This window comes from Schistocerca piceifrons, chromosome 2 (genome assembly GCF_021461385.2).
Source record: "Schistocerca piceifrons isolate TAMUIC-IGC-003096 chromosome 2, iqSchPice1.1, whole genome shotgun sequence".
Classification (NCBI taxonomy): domain Eukaryota; kingdom Metazoa; phylum Arthropoda; class Insecta; order Orthoptera; family Acrididae; genus Schistocerca; species Schistocerca piceifrons.
The window spans coordinates 641,124,265-641,140,372 of NC_060139.1; the positions used below are offsets into that span (position 1 = coordinate 641,124,265).

The 16,108-nt window shown below is 40.2% G+C and overlaps 1 protein-coding gene across 1 annotated transcript in view; it reads right to left on the bottom strand.

Annotated features, from left to right (window-relative positions):
• Nucleotides 1-2,771: 2,771 nt before the first annotated feature.
• The window catches only part of LOC124776768 (alanine--tRNA ligase, cytoplasmic), a 181,497-nt gene continuing 168,160 nt past the window's right edge, over nt 2,772-16,108 (bottom strand). Inside the window, exon 19 of the mRNA XM_047251907.1 lies at nt 2,772-3,771. Coding sequence (XP_047107863.1) covers nt 2,905-3,771 — 867 coding nt within the window. The 3' untranslated portion in view covers nt 2,772-2,904. The remainder of the gene's footprint in view (nt 3,772-16,108) is intronic.

The window sequence follows — 16,108 nt, forward strand, 5'->3', positions numbered from 1 at the left end:
GCTAGTCTGTTTTCACTGTTATGTTAGCTAGCCATTTTCTTTGACATTCTTATGTTGAGCACTCAGTAGAATGATAACTACTCCTCCTCCTGCCCCTCTATTAGAATATTTCACCATGGTATGTAATCTATTCCTATTTTTAAAATCTCTGGGGAACTAGTCACTCTAAAAATCCTTTCGTTGATGGTACATGAATTCTAATCAGCAAGATTAAGGTTTAATGATCCATCCATGATTAGGTAATTAGAGGTGGAGCACAAGATCTGATTGCAAAAGGACAGGCCATAGTATTTTCAAAGGAATTCTGGTATCATAGCCTAGTGCACTTGAGATGAGCTGAACAGTATGGCCAAGAAGCGGCACTCTTGCAATTGCAGGTGCTGTGGCCACTGATGTAAGTGCTGCCTTAAGAAGCCACACCTGTCCGGCTAGCCTATCTGGGCCTGCAGCTGCCCCTTTAAAGCCAGCAGCATGGTCTCCCCATCAGTTAGTTGTGATTTCTCTGCATTATCATACAGATGTCTCTACACTTCATTGTCTTGGTTCTGAATCCACTATGTCTTAGTATTCGACCTTGGTTTACCCTTTAGACTACTACTGCCATGCGATCCCCATTGTCTGTCATTCTCTCACATTGCTCACTGTTGTTCTCTGACAACTCACTGTTGACGTTCTCAGTCAGTGGGCCAGCCACCGCTCATTTTGAAGTCTTTCTCGAACTTGTCTAATTCAAGTCACTGTAGGAATCATCCCATAAATCATTTTAAGTAGTTTAAGGGAATTATAGGAAAACCAAATTTGGAACGCTAGACAGGAATTTGAACCCTACTTCTCCCAAATCTGAGTCCAGTGTCTGTCAAAAGCACAGTACTACTTTCAAAGTGTTTTTCTTAGTATCAGTTGAAAACAGTCTTGGTTGCAATTTCAGTTTTTTTATTTATCAACTACGTGTTGCCTAAATAAGGTGAAACGTGTAGTTGATACATAAAAAAACTAAAATTGCAACCAAGACTATTTCAACTAATACCACTAAACACTGGTTTGCTGATTCATCTCATTCAAACATAATTTCTGTTTTTCTTAGACTTAGGAGGCTTCCAAGACTGTCAAAGAATTCAGATTGTCGAACAAAGTTTTAATCATGTGGTTCAATATGCATTAATTGGGCCATCTCCCACACCAAAATAATACAACAAAGATGAATCCAATCTATTCATTGCAGCTCATGTTACAGCACTGGTAGAATGACAAATGCAACAAAGGTGAAGCAGTCACACACACACTTGAATCGGTCCACAGATTCTACAATAACAACCATAGCTATTGCACAATAACCGAATAAATTTAAATTTATCTTGCCACTGTTGTTCAAAAGCTACCAAGCACAATGCAGCAACAAGAATTATCATTTAAATGATACTGTCTTACAGCGAGCTAAAATAAAAATTAATAGCATTATGAGGTTTATCAGTGAGAGCAATTATTACACTGAAATGATCCAGCAACAGAGGGAATAAGGTAATGACCGAAGATAAAATGAAATTTTGAATCAGTATTCAAATTTTGAATGATGTGAGTGGATTTCAGCTCTCTCTGTAGTGAAAGTGTTGTTGTCATGACATCAACTTGTCAGTTGCTTCTGCAGCCACCATATCTTACTCATGAGCATTTGTGTGCTCTTTCTGAAGGAACAAGCTTTACCCTATATAGTGAAAGAAGAGCCTTGACAGTTTGCTGAGCAGTTACCAGCTTTAAGCTGCAAAACACAAAAGGATTCTGGTGGTACCAAAGCTATGCGAACAAAAACAATATTCATCCACAGAGCTAAGGCAACGATGAGGTATTTGAACAAACACATAAAAATTGTGTTACATGATAGGATGTTGTAGACATGCAGAGTAGACACCCCAAGCCATGTTTAACTTCAGGGCTTTTCCTTCGACATACAAATCATAGGTGCCGGACATTTTATTTATTGCAGATCAATGAGTGCAATGCCGGCATTCACTACAGCTATTCCAACCTAACAGCTCTGATATGTTCACAGGTATACGTCTGCCACAATGGCCTAATTCCTCCCTGTCAGGTCACTGAAGAATATTTTCCCAATATTTACAAATTTGTACACCAAAAGTAACTACTCATCCACATTCATTACATTGTTTTATGTAATTACCATCAAGCTGCTCTTTCACATCACTAGACAACATCATTTTAACATAGTGTTAAAACTGGAATGGGTTGTGGTTGTCAATGGTGTGATACTTACAAAATTGAAACAATTGAGGACTTTACTGATACTGGCTGTTACACAAAAAAGCTTGAATGTTTGGTACAAACACATTCAATTAATAATTTTTCAGTTTGGCTTGATTTTCTTGCCGCATACTTGTGAGATACATACACAAGGGTGTGTTAAGTCCTCCTTGGTTAAAGTGCTGCTAACTTTGTATATTCCATCTGATTCAATGTTAAATATTCACTATTTTTTCAAAAGGACTCAATACGAAGAAAAAACAAATTTTTTGAACATTTATTTGATAGTAGTATTCTTTAAAGTTGTGTAGAAGAGGATTGTAGAGGTTAGGCGCACTTAATAATAATTGTGACGCAATTCTCAAGTTGACTAATATTTATGAGTAGTATTTTCCCTACTCATTAATGCCACAGTGGTAGCTTTTTGAAAGAGCAATAATGAATACTATTTTTTGCTAGCTGTGAATAGTATGAGTTAGAAGGAACATGTTGGGACAGAAAGAAACAATTGATACTAATGCTTTATAAAATTTCCATCAGTTTATTCTGGAATTCCACTCTTGGCATTTACAAAATATCTGTACATGATGACCTTCACTGAAAGTATGAAAATAATTATTTGGACATGTGTCAGACACAGTCATCAATTTACTTTCCTTTCTTAACATTTGCAATTTTTTCACAGAATTCAAATGGTCCAATAACATCAGTCACAACTGGCTGATGAAGAATAGTTTTAAACCATCTTGTCACATTGACGAACTTCTTTTGATTTGCTGGTTCTAGAACATGGCGATACAGACTTAGAATGGCGCAGAATACGGATATATCTGCAAGAGTAAGCCTTTCTCCAACTAAAAATGTTTTCTTAAGAAAAATTTTGTTTAAATATTCAAGTATTTTCTCAGTTTCTTTCTTTGCCTGTGCAACATTACAACCTAGAGAGGAAGCCCCAAGGCAAGAATATACCCATGAAAGAGCTGCTGGGGAAATATGATTGTCTGCAAAACTCATCCACTGCAGTACTTCTGCCTGAGAAAGCAAAGAATTGTCACCTTTCAGTTGGCTGTTTGCCAAATAAATGGCAATAGCATTAGCATCAGAGAGATATACATTTTTCTTATCATCTTCAAAAGCAGGAACACCATCAAAAGGAAATTTTGATACGTATTCAGCATTCTTCTTGCTTTTCCCCATGTCAGTATCCCTCTGAACCACAGAAATGACATGTTCTCCATATTTTGCAGCTATCTGACACTGTAATGATTTATGACTTCCATGATGGATATAGAGAACAGGCCCATTAACTTTAACTGGGCTCTGCTGAACACAATTCACATCATTTCCCAGTTTCAGCTCAGCATATTTAATAGCCGTTTGAATAGCATTTTCAAGGCAACTGGTATTATTACCAGAGGCTTGTGCAGATTCTGGTTTTCCACCTCCTTTTCCTTGCATCATACCAGATACTTGCTGGATCCATTCATTTGCTTTTAGTCCTCGGTTGATCAAGTTCTGCAACACAATATATTTTTGTAGAAGCACCATATTAAGAGAAATTTAAATTGTCAACCATATTATATGAGCAATGTTTAATCAAATAGGTAATGATTATTGTTCTTTACCTTTTGACATTTTAAATACTAAAGTGAACTGAACAAAAAAATGATATGATAAGAGCAATTATTATGAAGATAAAGAAATTTAATGATGATAAAAAAATAACTGATGCCATGAATGGGAAGTGCCATTCCCATGAAAAACTTGTTAAAACAGAATTAAAAATAAGTATCTCAAATAATGTGGTAAGGAAAACAGGCACCCAAGGAGGCTGGCCACACGCTAGTTGATTTCAATGACAACCCACAAATATTTCCAACAGATTCTGCCAATTAGTGGGAATTGGCAATCTCACCAACCCAGCTGACTACATGCTTGTAGATTTCTATAAGGGGGCATGTCTGTGAGTTTTCCTTTGGTTTTGAGATGATAAAGTTTTTGTTGCTACAAGTATAGTAAAGAAGTGGACCAATGACCACACCGAAAAATTTATACAATTGTACAGAGAAATCCGTTTCTGAAAAGTGACACATGAATTTTACATGAACAAGAATGTGAATAAAAAACATGTACAAAGACATAGCTGAAACATTCTAGATGGTAATCTAGCTGTATACCAAAGTGTAATAAAATTTAAAGTACAAAATTTGCAATGAAGTTTCAGAAAAGAAATTCTTAATGTGTAGGTGGCATTACGGTCCGTAACTGCTTTACAATTGTTGAAAGTATTTTAAATCCGTATTTGCAATTATAAGAAAATGTGTGCTTCTTTCAATAAACGTGCAGTCCGTAACAAAACATATTTACAATTTGGCTGGTTTTCTAGATCTAAAAACAGTTTGTTACAAATGATTCTGAATTTATTTACAGTATTTTATGACCAATTTTTGTTCACATCAGCAAAAACTGTCTGCTTGTATATTGTGTATGTACATGTGTAGTTCTGCAAAGAGTGTGGAAAACAACAGTGCTAATCATGCAAGAAGATGGCGTTACCTGATGTGATCAAAACTCAAACATAAAATACCATGAGTAAAATCCACATCTTTTGTAATGAACTGATTTAGGTACAGAAAGCAGGTCAAATTACAAATTTGTTTCATTAAAAACCACTGATGATGTTTCAATAAAATTAAAGGTGTTTGGTGGAAAAAATTTGCATTTTCTTGTAGTTGCAAAGGCTTATTTAAAATACATTTAATAATTTCAGAAAAAAAGCTCAGAAAGATGCAAGCCTCTTGCAAAAAAAGACAAGTGATGAATTCTACAAACCACTATGGTGAATTCCAATAAAAAGTTGCTTGCACTAAGTCCATTGTTGTATTACCCATCAATGTATTACAGCAACTATTTTACAGGTATCATTTATTACCGCTCTCTTCTTAACACCTAACATATCGAACTTTAATGAGTTTCACATTTTCTGTGAGTGTGCTTATGTTGTTCATCCAAGTCTCATGCCTCAGCAGTGTGTTTACATTTTGGAGCCTGCGGTTCCAGCTGTAGCGGTTATAAAGTTATGTACTGTCAAAATTGTTTGTGAACTGTATTCAAATATTAAATTAAGTAGTTTTCAATCATTCATCCATATATTAGTAGTGTGTTTACATTTCTTGGCATGCAGTTGTGGATGTGACGGTTCTTAAGTTCTGACAAAGCTGTTTGTGCACTGTTATGTAGTTATTAAATTTAGTAGTTTTCAATAGTCTCTCTTGCCGTTTGTGGTGAAATAACTGTTTAATAAACTTTTGGAAACATTCACTCACTGTGTTTTTAGAGTTTTCTGTGCATTGAAGTCGTTTACTAAATTTTGTGTGGTAGTTTTCAGCTGACGTTTCTTTTCTAGTGAAATATTTCAGTAAAATTTTAATTCACTGTTTTAATTTCATTGAGTGTTCCAGTGCCCACTTGAATGTTTGGTTTTAGCTAATAAATTGTGTGAAGTTTTGTTGCTATTGGTATAAGCTGTACTTTAGTAGTCTTAATAAAAGTTGTTACATTCTTAGTACAGAGAGAATTTCGAGACCACTATCGTTACTGTTAGTTATATAAATAGTTCTCCCGGCGTAACAGAACTTGGGTAACGTAGACATTTAGTTTTTTTCAGTAACTGTAAAATTTTACCAAGAGTGAGAAGTGTGGGCTTTGTCGTAGGTTTGTGAGTAGTGGGTTATGATGTGAGATTTGTTAGAAGTATTTTCACTGGGGGGGGGGGAATGCAGTGGGGAAGCCAGTGGGCATTGTAGTGAGATCCTCTCCTGGGAATGCAGAATCTGTAGTAGAAATAAGTTGATAAAGGAGCAGGAGTGTAAGATCTGTGCCCCTGAGGTGCAGTTACAATATGCAAAAGAGGAACTAGATACATTGAGGAGGGTGGAGGGTGCTGGGGAATGGGAACTGGCAGTTGGCAAGAAGGCAGCTAGGAGGAGGAGATATCCAGACAGTTTTACTTTGCTTATATGAATAGATTTGACTAAATGTCATAGTTGAGTGGAGAGAAGCCTCTTGTAGCCATAGGTGTAGGTGTAGGTGTAGGTGTAGGAAACATGCAGCAGTCCTCAGCAGTTAGGAGGCCTAAGTTAATTGCAAACTCCAACAGAAAGAAGAAGGTTCTTCTACTAGGTAGTTCACATGGTAGAAGTGTGGACCAGGAAGTGTTCGGGAGTGAGTAGTAGGTCACCAGTATTGTGAAGCCTAGTGCATTGTTGGGTCAGGTGACTGACAGCATAAGGGAGTTACGTAGGAATTTGACGAAAGAGGATCAAGTAGTGATTGTTGGTGGAGCAGAGAACAGTCTTGATAGGGACAAGGAAAATGATGTAGGTGTTGACCTGGTAAATATAGCTGCTCAAACTGGTGACACTAAAGTGCATTTCAAGCAACTGTGTCAGTGTCATGATTGGCCTCATCTTAATGTGACTGTTAGGTGTATTGACATGGGGCTGGAGAAGGCATTGATGGCAGAGGGCATGGGTCGCATTGCAATGGTGCCATTTGAGTTTATCAATAGATTGCACCTCAATAGGTATGGGAACGGGGAGGCTGGCAAAGCTTATAAGTGACAGTGTAATGAGTGGTGATGGGATCACTCATGGAAGAATTCCTGCATTAGTTGGTGTTAGAGCTGCACCTTTTTTAGATTGAAGTCATCTGATAGTTATACCTGCTTAAAGGAAGTCCCTCTAAGGAATTACCTGCAGGAGGTCAGGCATCCAAGTAAAGAAGGAATTAGCATATTTCATCAAAATATAAGACATAAAGTTAGTGAACTGCTTATAGATGTTGATTCTGACATTATTGGTATATCGTAACACCACTTAAATAATTTGACAATTCAGAGGCTTCCTTCACCAGGGTACTGATTAGCTGGCTGTTTTTGAAGGAGTTCCTTGCATAGTGGGGGAGTGGCTGTGTATCTAAAAAAAACAGTGTCCTGTTTGAGTCCATAGATGTGTCACGGTACTGCAACAAACAGATATTTGAATGTTGCACAGGGGCAGATGAATTTAGTGAAACTAAACTTCTACTTGTTGATGTTTATAGGTCCTGTAACTCTGACTTCAGAGCATTTCTGCTCAAGCTAGAGAGGGCTCTTAGTTCACTTTATAGGAAGTACCAGAAATTAGTTATCTGTGGTGACTTCAATATTAATTATGTATATGACTGTGCAGGAAAAAGGATGTTGGTAGATCTCCTAAACACATATGATCTGATGCAGATTGTGTTTTTTTCCAACTAGGGTGCAAGGGAACAGTTGCACAGCCCTAGATAATATTTTTATTCATTCTTCATTACTAGATGGGCATTCTGTTAGTAAAAGGGGGAATGGCCTTTCAGACCAGGACGCATAAATTTTAAAACTAAAAGGCTTTTGTACTCAAACAAATGTCACATATAATTACATACAATGTAGGAAAGCTAATCCAATGACAATAGAGAATTTTTTAAACCTCGTTAAAGAAGAAGAGTGGCAGACATTTACAGTACCGATAACATAGATGACAAATATAATGCTTTTTTAACACATTTCTCATGCTCTTTCAGAGTTGCTTTCCATTAGAACGTTCTAAACAGGGTACTAGCAATAAAAGACACCCTGGGTGGCTGACTAGTGGGGCAAGGATATAACGTAGAACAAAGCGAGAATTGTATCAAAATGCTAGAAGTAGTCACAATCAAGCTATAGTAGCCCATTACAAACAGTATTGTAAGGTGCTCAAAAATTTTATTAGGAAGGCAAAGAGTATGTGGTATGCGAGTAGAGTAGCTAATTCACAGGATAAAATTAAAACCATAAGGTCAGTTGTGAAGGAAGTGTCTAGTCAGCAGCACAAGGTCGATGATATAAAGTCAGTTTATAGTAAAAATATTTCTTTTACTGATACGTCAGCTATATGTACAGCATTTAACAATCATTTTCTGAGCATTGCTGGAGAATTGAATAAAAACTTTCTTTTTACAGGCAGTCATATAAATCTTTTGGAAAATGCCTTTCCGGGACTGATGTCTGAAATACTCCTCTGTGATACTCCAAGGGGGAGACTGAGTCAATAACTAAATCACTGAAGACTAAGGACTCTCATGGATATGATGGAGTGCCTAGCAGAATATTACAGTACTGTGTTGCACGTTAGCCCTGTGATGATGAGGTCCCATACTCTGAGGAGCGTAGGGGACGATGCGGGAGACCCGCACCACCGACTAGGCAAGGTCCTAGCGGTGGTGGTTTGCCATTGCCTTCCACTTAGCCATATTTGCAATTTTTCTTTTCAGAATGGTCACTTTCCTGAATGATTAAAGTACTCTACATCTACATACATACTCCGCAATCCACCATACGGTACATGGCGGAGGGTACCTTGTACCACAACTAGCATCTTCTCTCCCTGTTCCACTCGCAAACAGAAAGAGGGAAAAATGACTGCCTATATGCCTCTGTATGAGCCCTAATCTCTCTTGTCTTATCTTTGTGGTCTTTCCTCGAAATATAAGTTGGTGGCAGTAAAACTGTACTGCAGTCAGCCTCAAATGCTGGTTCTCTAAATTTCCTCAGTAGTGATTCACGAAAATAACGCCTCCTTTCCTCCAGAGACTCCCACCAGAATTCCTGAAGCCTTTCCATAACACTTGCATGATAGTCAAACCTACCAGTAACAAATCTAGCAGCCCACCTCTGAATTGCTTCTATGTCCTCCTTCAATCCGACCTGATAGGGATCCCAAATGCTCGAGCAGTACTCAAGAATAGGTCATATTAGTGTTTTATAAGCGGTCTCCTTTACAGATGAACCACATTTTCCCAAAATTCTACCAATGAACTGAAGACGACTATCCACCTTCCCCACAACCGCCATTACATGCTTGTCCCACTTCATATCTGTGTCAAGCGCTGCACTACTAATGGAGTATTCAGACATTACAGGATTCTTTTTCCTATTCATCTGCATTAATTTACATTTATCTATATTTAGAGTCAGCTGCCATTCTTTACACCAATCACAAATCCTGTCCAAGTCATCTTGTATCCTCCTACAGTCACTCAACGACGACACCTTCCCGTACACCACAGCATCATCAGCAAACAGCCGCACATTGCTATCCACCCTGTCCAAAAGATCATTTACATAGATAGAAAACAACAGCGGACCTACCACACTTCCCTGGGGCACTCCAGATGATATCCTCACCTCCGATGAAAACACACCATCGAGGACAACGTACTGGGTTCTATTACTTAAGAAGTCTTCGAGCCACTCACATACTTTGGAACCAATCCCATATGCTCGTACCTTAGTTAGGAGTCTGCAGTGGGGCACCGAGTCAAACACTTTCCGGAAGTAAAGGAATATGGCACCCGTCTGGTACCCTTCATCCATGGTTCGCAAGATATCATGTGAAAAAAGGGCGAGTTGCGTTTCACAGGAGCGATGCATTCTAAAGCCGTGCTGATGCATGGACAGTAACTTCTCTGTCTCAAGGAAATTCATTATATTTGAACTGAGAATATGTTCGAGAATCCTGCATCAAACTGATGTTAAGGATATTGGTCTGTAATTTTGAGGATCTATCCTTCTACACTTCTTATATACAGGCATCACCTGCGCTTTTTTCCAGTTGCTCGGGACTTTACGTTGGGCAAGAGATTTGCGATAAATGCAAGCTAAGTAAGGAGCCAATGCAGTAGAGTGCTCTCTGTAAAACTGAATTGGAATCCCATCAGGACCTGGCGATTTATGTATTTTCAACCCATTCAGCTGCTTCACAACTCCAGGAATGTCTATCACTATGTCCTCCATACGGAAATCTGTACGAGACTCAAACGGCGGTATGTTTGTACGATCCTCCTGCATGAAAGATTTCTCAAATGCTAAATTTAAAATTTCAGCTTTCGTTTTGCTGTCTTCCGTTGCCAGGCCAGACTGATCAGTGAGCGACTGGGTCAAAGCCTTCGACCCGCTTACCGATTTTACATAAGACCAGAATTTCCTTGGGTTTTTAGCAAGATCTTTTGCTAAAGTATGACGCTGGTAGTGGTTGTATGCTTCACGCATCGCTCTTTTTACAGCAGCACGAATCTCTACTAACTTTTGCCTGTCCTCATCCTCCCGATCTTTCTTGTACCGCGAGTGCAACTGTCTTTGCTTCCTGAGCATTCTCCGAATTGCGCTGTTAAACCACGGTGGGTCTTTTCCGTCCGTAACCCACTTTTTCGGCACATACCTCTCCAATGCGTGATTTACAATGTGTTTAAAATTTGCCCATAATTTTTCCATGTCCGTCATACCGGAGTAAATGAAGTCGATTCATTTACTAAGTGGGATGCTAACAACTGCTTATCTGCTCTTTCTACTAAGAATACTCTCATAGGCTTCTTGACCAACTTTTTAACTTTCGTAACCATAGTCGTAATGACAACATCATGATCACTAATCCCTGTCTCAACACTGACACCGTCGATGAGGTCTGGTCTGTACGTGGCTACCAAATCTAAAATATGTCCATTATGCATTGGCTGTCGATTTAGCTGCTCAAGACAGTTTTCGGATAATGTGTTCAAAAGTAATTCACAGGACGGCTTGCCTGTACCACCTGTAATGAATCCATAGCCATCCCAATCTATACTAGGTAGGTTGAAGTCGCCTCCAACTAATATAGCATGATCCGGGTACTTCTGCGATACAGAGTGTAGACTCTCTTTGAATGGTTCTAGAACTGACACGGTGGAACCTGGTGGCCAGTAATAACACCTAACAATTAACTTTATTTCTCCTAGCCCTGTTAAATGTGTCCAGATAACTTCACAATCACACTCTACTTCGACCTCAGTAGACACAATATTTTTGTCAACTGCAATGAAGACACCACCACCTAAGGTGTCTAATCTGTATTTCTGATACACGTTCCAACCCTCACTAAATATTTCAGAACTTCCTATCTCACGGTTCAGCCAGGTCTCAGTCCCGGGAATAATTTGCACGCCACACGCTTCCTGGAGGGCAGTAAATTCAGAACTTTATTCCGAACACACTGAAAATTTACTGCTAATATCTTGATAGCTGAAGTGTCTTTACACTGAGCGTGTCTTGATTTCCCTGCCTGCACATCGACTGATGAGTGTTCATCAGGACACCTCGCACTACTGCCTAGCCTTAAAAGCCCCCATGTGCACGCCACAAGTACACTCTGCTACCCGAGTAGCTGCTTGTTTTGTGTAGTGCACCCCTGACCTATCTAGGGGCATCCTACAATTCCCCACCCAATAGCGCAAGTCTAGAAATCTGCAGCCAAGACCGTCACAGAGTCGACGAATCCTCTGATTGAGACCCTCCACTCGCCTCCAAACCAAAGGACCACAATCCACACTGGGAACGATGCTGCAAATAGAGAGCTCTGCTTGCACCCCGCATGCGAGGCCAGCGGTCTGCACCAAATCCGCCAGCCGCCCGTACGAACTGAGGCTCGCCTCAGAACCCAAGCGACAGGCATCATTGGTGCCGACGTGAGCAACTACTTGCAGACGACTGCACCCCGTACTCTCGATAGGTGCAGGCAAGGCCGCCTCCACATCTTGGATGAGGCCCCTCGGCTGACAAACTGAGTGCACGTTGGAATTCTTTCCAGCCCTGTACGCTATTTCCCTAAGGGGCTCCGTCACCCGCCTAACGTTGGAGCTCCCAATAACCAGCAAGCCTTTGCCCCAGTGTGCCTGCTTGGGCCCTGTTGAAGGAGCGGCCACCTGTCCCCTGACAGGATGAACAGGCGAGGCTAGCATCCACATTGACCCTCCACCTCGAGCGACGCGAACGCGTTGCTGTTCGCCACTCACCCTGAGGTGAGGGCTGCCCCAACGCGCCGGGTACACTTGAAGGTGCCTCGGCGGCTGAGTCATCAGACACAGCAAGTGACACCTGGGGTGTCTCAAGCGACGCGCCAGACCCTCCGTCGTCGGTGCACCTCGAGGCAGCAGCCTGAAGGTGGATGACCATGGCCAACAGCATGCTCAGCTGCTCGCGAACCGCGGCCAGTTCCTCCTGCGCCCGCACACAGCACGCACACACCCAATCCATCCTACTGCTAATATCTGGACGTATAGAGTTGCGACAAATAAAACAGCAATATAAGAGTGCACAGTTGTATCGCCAGCGCCAGATGAGCTGCGATAAATGATCAATTACTTACGAACCAAGCAATCAAATGACCATGACTACGCCACTATACAGATATTACAATGCGATCCTACCCCTGTCTTAGTACAAATGACAACCGCCTACGCGATGTTACACTCTACCGTTATTAAAATTTGATACTACCGCTTTCTAATTCGAAAATACGCAAAGATCCGAAAAAATTCATCACGCAAGCACACAAACACACAAAGTAATTTGAATTAAACCTGCGGAACTAATACGAAAAACTGAATATATGACTAGTTTCTGCTACTACTGCTCGCACACATCACTCTGCAAGCACAGATGAAACTGCACTGGCCTCTGTCTGCTGCTAACTCATTAGTAAAGCAGCTTTATAAGATGGGAGAAAGGGATAATGTAGACATTTTTAGACCTATTTCCATGCCATCTTTGTTTGCTAAAGTTATTGAAAAGGCTGTGTATGTAAGGATAATAGATCATTTTATATCAAATAATTTGCTATCAAATTTACAGTTTGGCTTTATTAAGTCGTTTAACAACTGAAAATGCTATATTCTCTTATCTCTGTAAGGTACTGGATGGATTAAACAAAAGGTTTTGAACACTAGGCATATTTTTTGACTTAACTAAGGTGTCCGATTGTCTTGATCACAAAATATGGCTCCAGAGTTGGACCATTATGGAATACGGGGAGAAGCTCACAATTGGTTTACCTCTCACTTTAATGACAGACAGGAAAGGGTCATTATTCACAGTGTTGAGAATGGCCGTGATGTGGGGTCTGAGTGGGGCACGGTCAAATGGCGGGTGCCCCAGGGATAAGTGTTGGGGCCACTCCTGTTCCTTATTTATATAAATGATATGCTCTCTAGTATTACAGGTAATTCTAAAATATTTCTGTTTGCTTATGACACTAGCTTGGTTGTAAAGGATATTGTGTGCAACATTGACTCTGTTTCAAATAGTTCAGTTTATGACATAAGATCATGACTTTTAGAAAATAAATTAATGTTAAATCACAGTAAGACTCAGTATTTACAGTTTCTAACAAAATTCAACAAAATATGATGATTTAATTTCACACAACAGGCATATGATTACTGAAATTGAACAGTTCAAATTTCTGGTTGTTCGTGGAAAGCCCACGTTCAGGATCTAGTTCAAGGACTTAATATTGCCATTTTTTCTATTCGAACGACATCTGAAGTAAGTGATAGTTCAACACAAAAATTAGTCTACTTGGCTTATTTTCATTCGCTTTGTTGTATGGTATTATATTTTGGGGTAAATCTTCCCATTCTATAAGGATTTTTTTTTGGCTCGGAAACGGGCAGTTCGGGCAATAAGTGGTGTAAAGTTCACGAACCTCTTGTCAACCTCGTTCACTAGTCTGGGTATTTTGACATTGCCCTCTCAATATATATGTATATTCCTTACTGTCATTTCTTGTTAACAATATTAGCTTATTCCCAGGAATCAGCAGCTTTCACACAGTTAATACTCGGCAGAAATCAAACCTGCATTTGGATCGGACTTCCGTAACTCTTATGGAGAAAGGTGTGCAGCATACTGCTGCATCCATTTTCAATAAACTACCATAAGAATTCAAAAATCTTAGCAGTAACCCACCTGCTTTCAAATCTAAACTGAAGAGTTTCTTTATGGGTCACTCCTTGCATACTGCTGAGGAAGTCCTTGAAAAATTAAGCTGATTCTTATGTTATCTCGTTGTTTGCGTTTACTTAAATTTAAGGCCCAAATTTTTTTAGGATTCATAAACATTTTATTTTATCTGTTATTACTTTTATGTTGTAATGTCATGTACTGGCACGTTTCATGACCTTGCAGATTTGATCCTCAAATTGGTCCTACAGAACCAGACATGTAAACAGAAATAAATAAATAAAAATCAATGCCCATGACAATGAATCAGATCCATACATCAGAAACATTGCCTTTCAACAACCCATTTTTTGATCCATTTTGTGCAATTTTTCTTTCAAGAAATATGCGAGTACACACCACATAAATCACTGGCGACCGCCATCATTTTCTTCCTATTATCACCCACACAAACTTTCTGACAATGATCTAAACTAGTTTCACAATTAAAAATAATGTCTAAAAACATCACACTGTACAACATACTTTCGCTAATACAGAGTCGCAACTACTGAAGTCTGTCACCCGAGGCCTCTGACTTGTTAAGCATGCACTACAGTTCTGGGTCCACGGACAAATCCACTGGTTTACACCCACATGAAAGAATCTGGCCTACAGCAGATCTGAGAGATTAGGTCAGACAGATGAGGCGTGCACGTTAGTGGAAAACAATGGGCCTGAGATCAGCAGGCTAGAGCCATCTATCAGGAACCGGCCCAGGGTTCTGACCTGATGCAGGAGTTTGCTGATTTGTGGCTAGCTAATGGCTCAGTGATTGTAAAGGTATTCAAGACATGTGATCTGAAATGTCCATGTGTACTGGCGCAATACGAGTTTTAAAGGACAGTACAGTAGGGGGGGGGGGGAGAGGAGGGGGGGGAGAAGGGGGGGAGAGGGGGGGAGAGAGAGGGGGGGAGAGAGGGGGGTGGGAGAGAGGGGGGGAGAGAGGGGGGGGGAGAGAGAGAGAGGGAGAGGGAGAGAGAGGGAGAGAGAGAGAGAGAGAGAGAGAGAGAGAGAGAGAGAGAGAGAGAGAGAGAGAGGGGGGGGGGGGGATACTGAGAACTGTTTTCAAACAATGGAAAATCCAGCATGGAATAACCACAATGTTATGAAATGAAAGGGATAGATTGCCACTCACCATATAAAGGAGAACCTCAGTTGGAGAGAGGCATAACAAAACAACTACTACACACTGAGCTTTTGGTTAACAGGCCATCTCCTAAAATCAACACCACACACACATCCACACAAGCACAACTCACATACACATGACCACTGCCTATGCCAGTCAGAAAGGGTCTCTGGCTGAGACAGTGGTCTTTGGTGTACAAGATGTGCTTGGGTAAATGTGTGTATGTTGTCTACTTTATAAGATGGCCTTTTGGCCGAAAGCTCACATGTTTATCACTCTTTTGTTGCACTTGTATGTGACTCAACATCTCTTCTATAAGCTGAGTAGCAATCTACTTTTTCTGTAATATTGTCATTGTGTATTGTCTTTTTTTATTGTGCACATGGAAAGCCATACTGAGGGATGGTCTGCATTTTAAACATGGGATGGCAGTTGTGGGAATTTAGCGAGATGAAATACCCGTTTGGATGCAGCAATCTCCCATCTTGGAGATGTGCAGACTTCCTAAGAAAATGCGTCATAGTAAACATATGTAATCAAAAGGAAGCTAGAGGGACAGTGAGTGAGAAATTTATTATGGCTTGAAACATCGAAATGTCATATTTGTGCAAGCTGTTGATGTCTGAAGTATAAACAAATATACCCAAAGTCAAATGCAAATGTTTATTTTTGAAATCTCACACATACGACCATTGTCTCCGACTGCCGAGGCCAGACTTGACTTGTGTCTGGTCTTGGCAGCCTGAGATAGAGGTGATGTGTGCATGAGTTGTGTCTGCATGCATGTTTGTGCGTGGTCTCTTCAGAAGGATATCTTTTGAGCAGTCTTTCGTTGTGCCTGTCTGTGG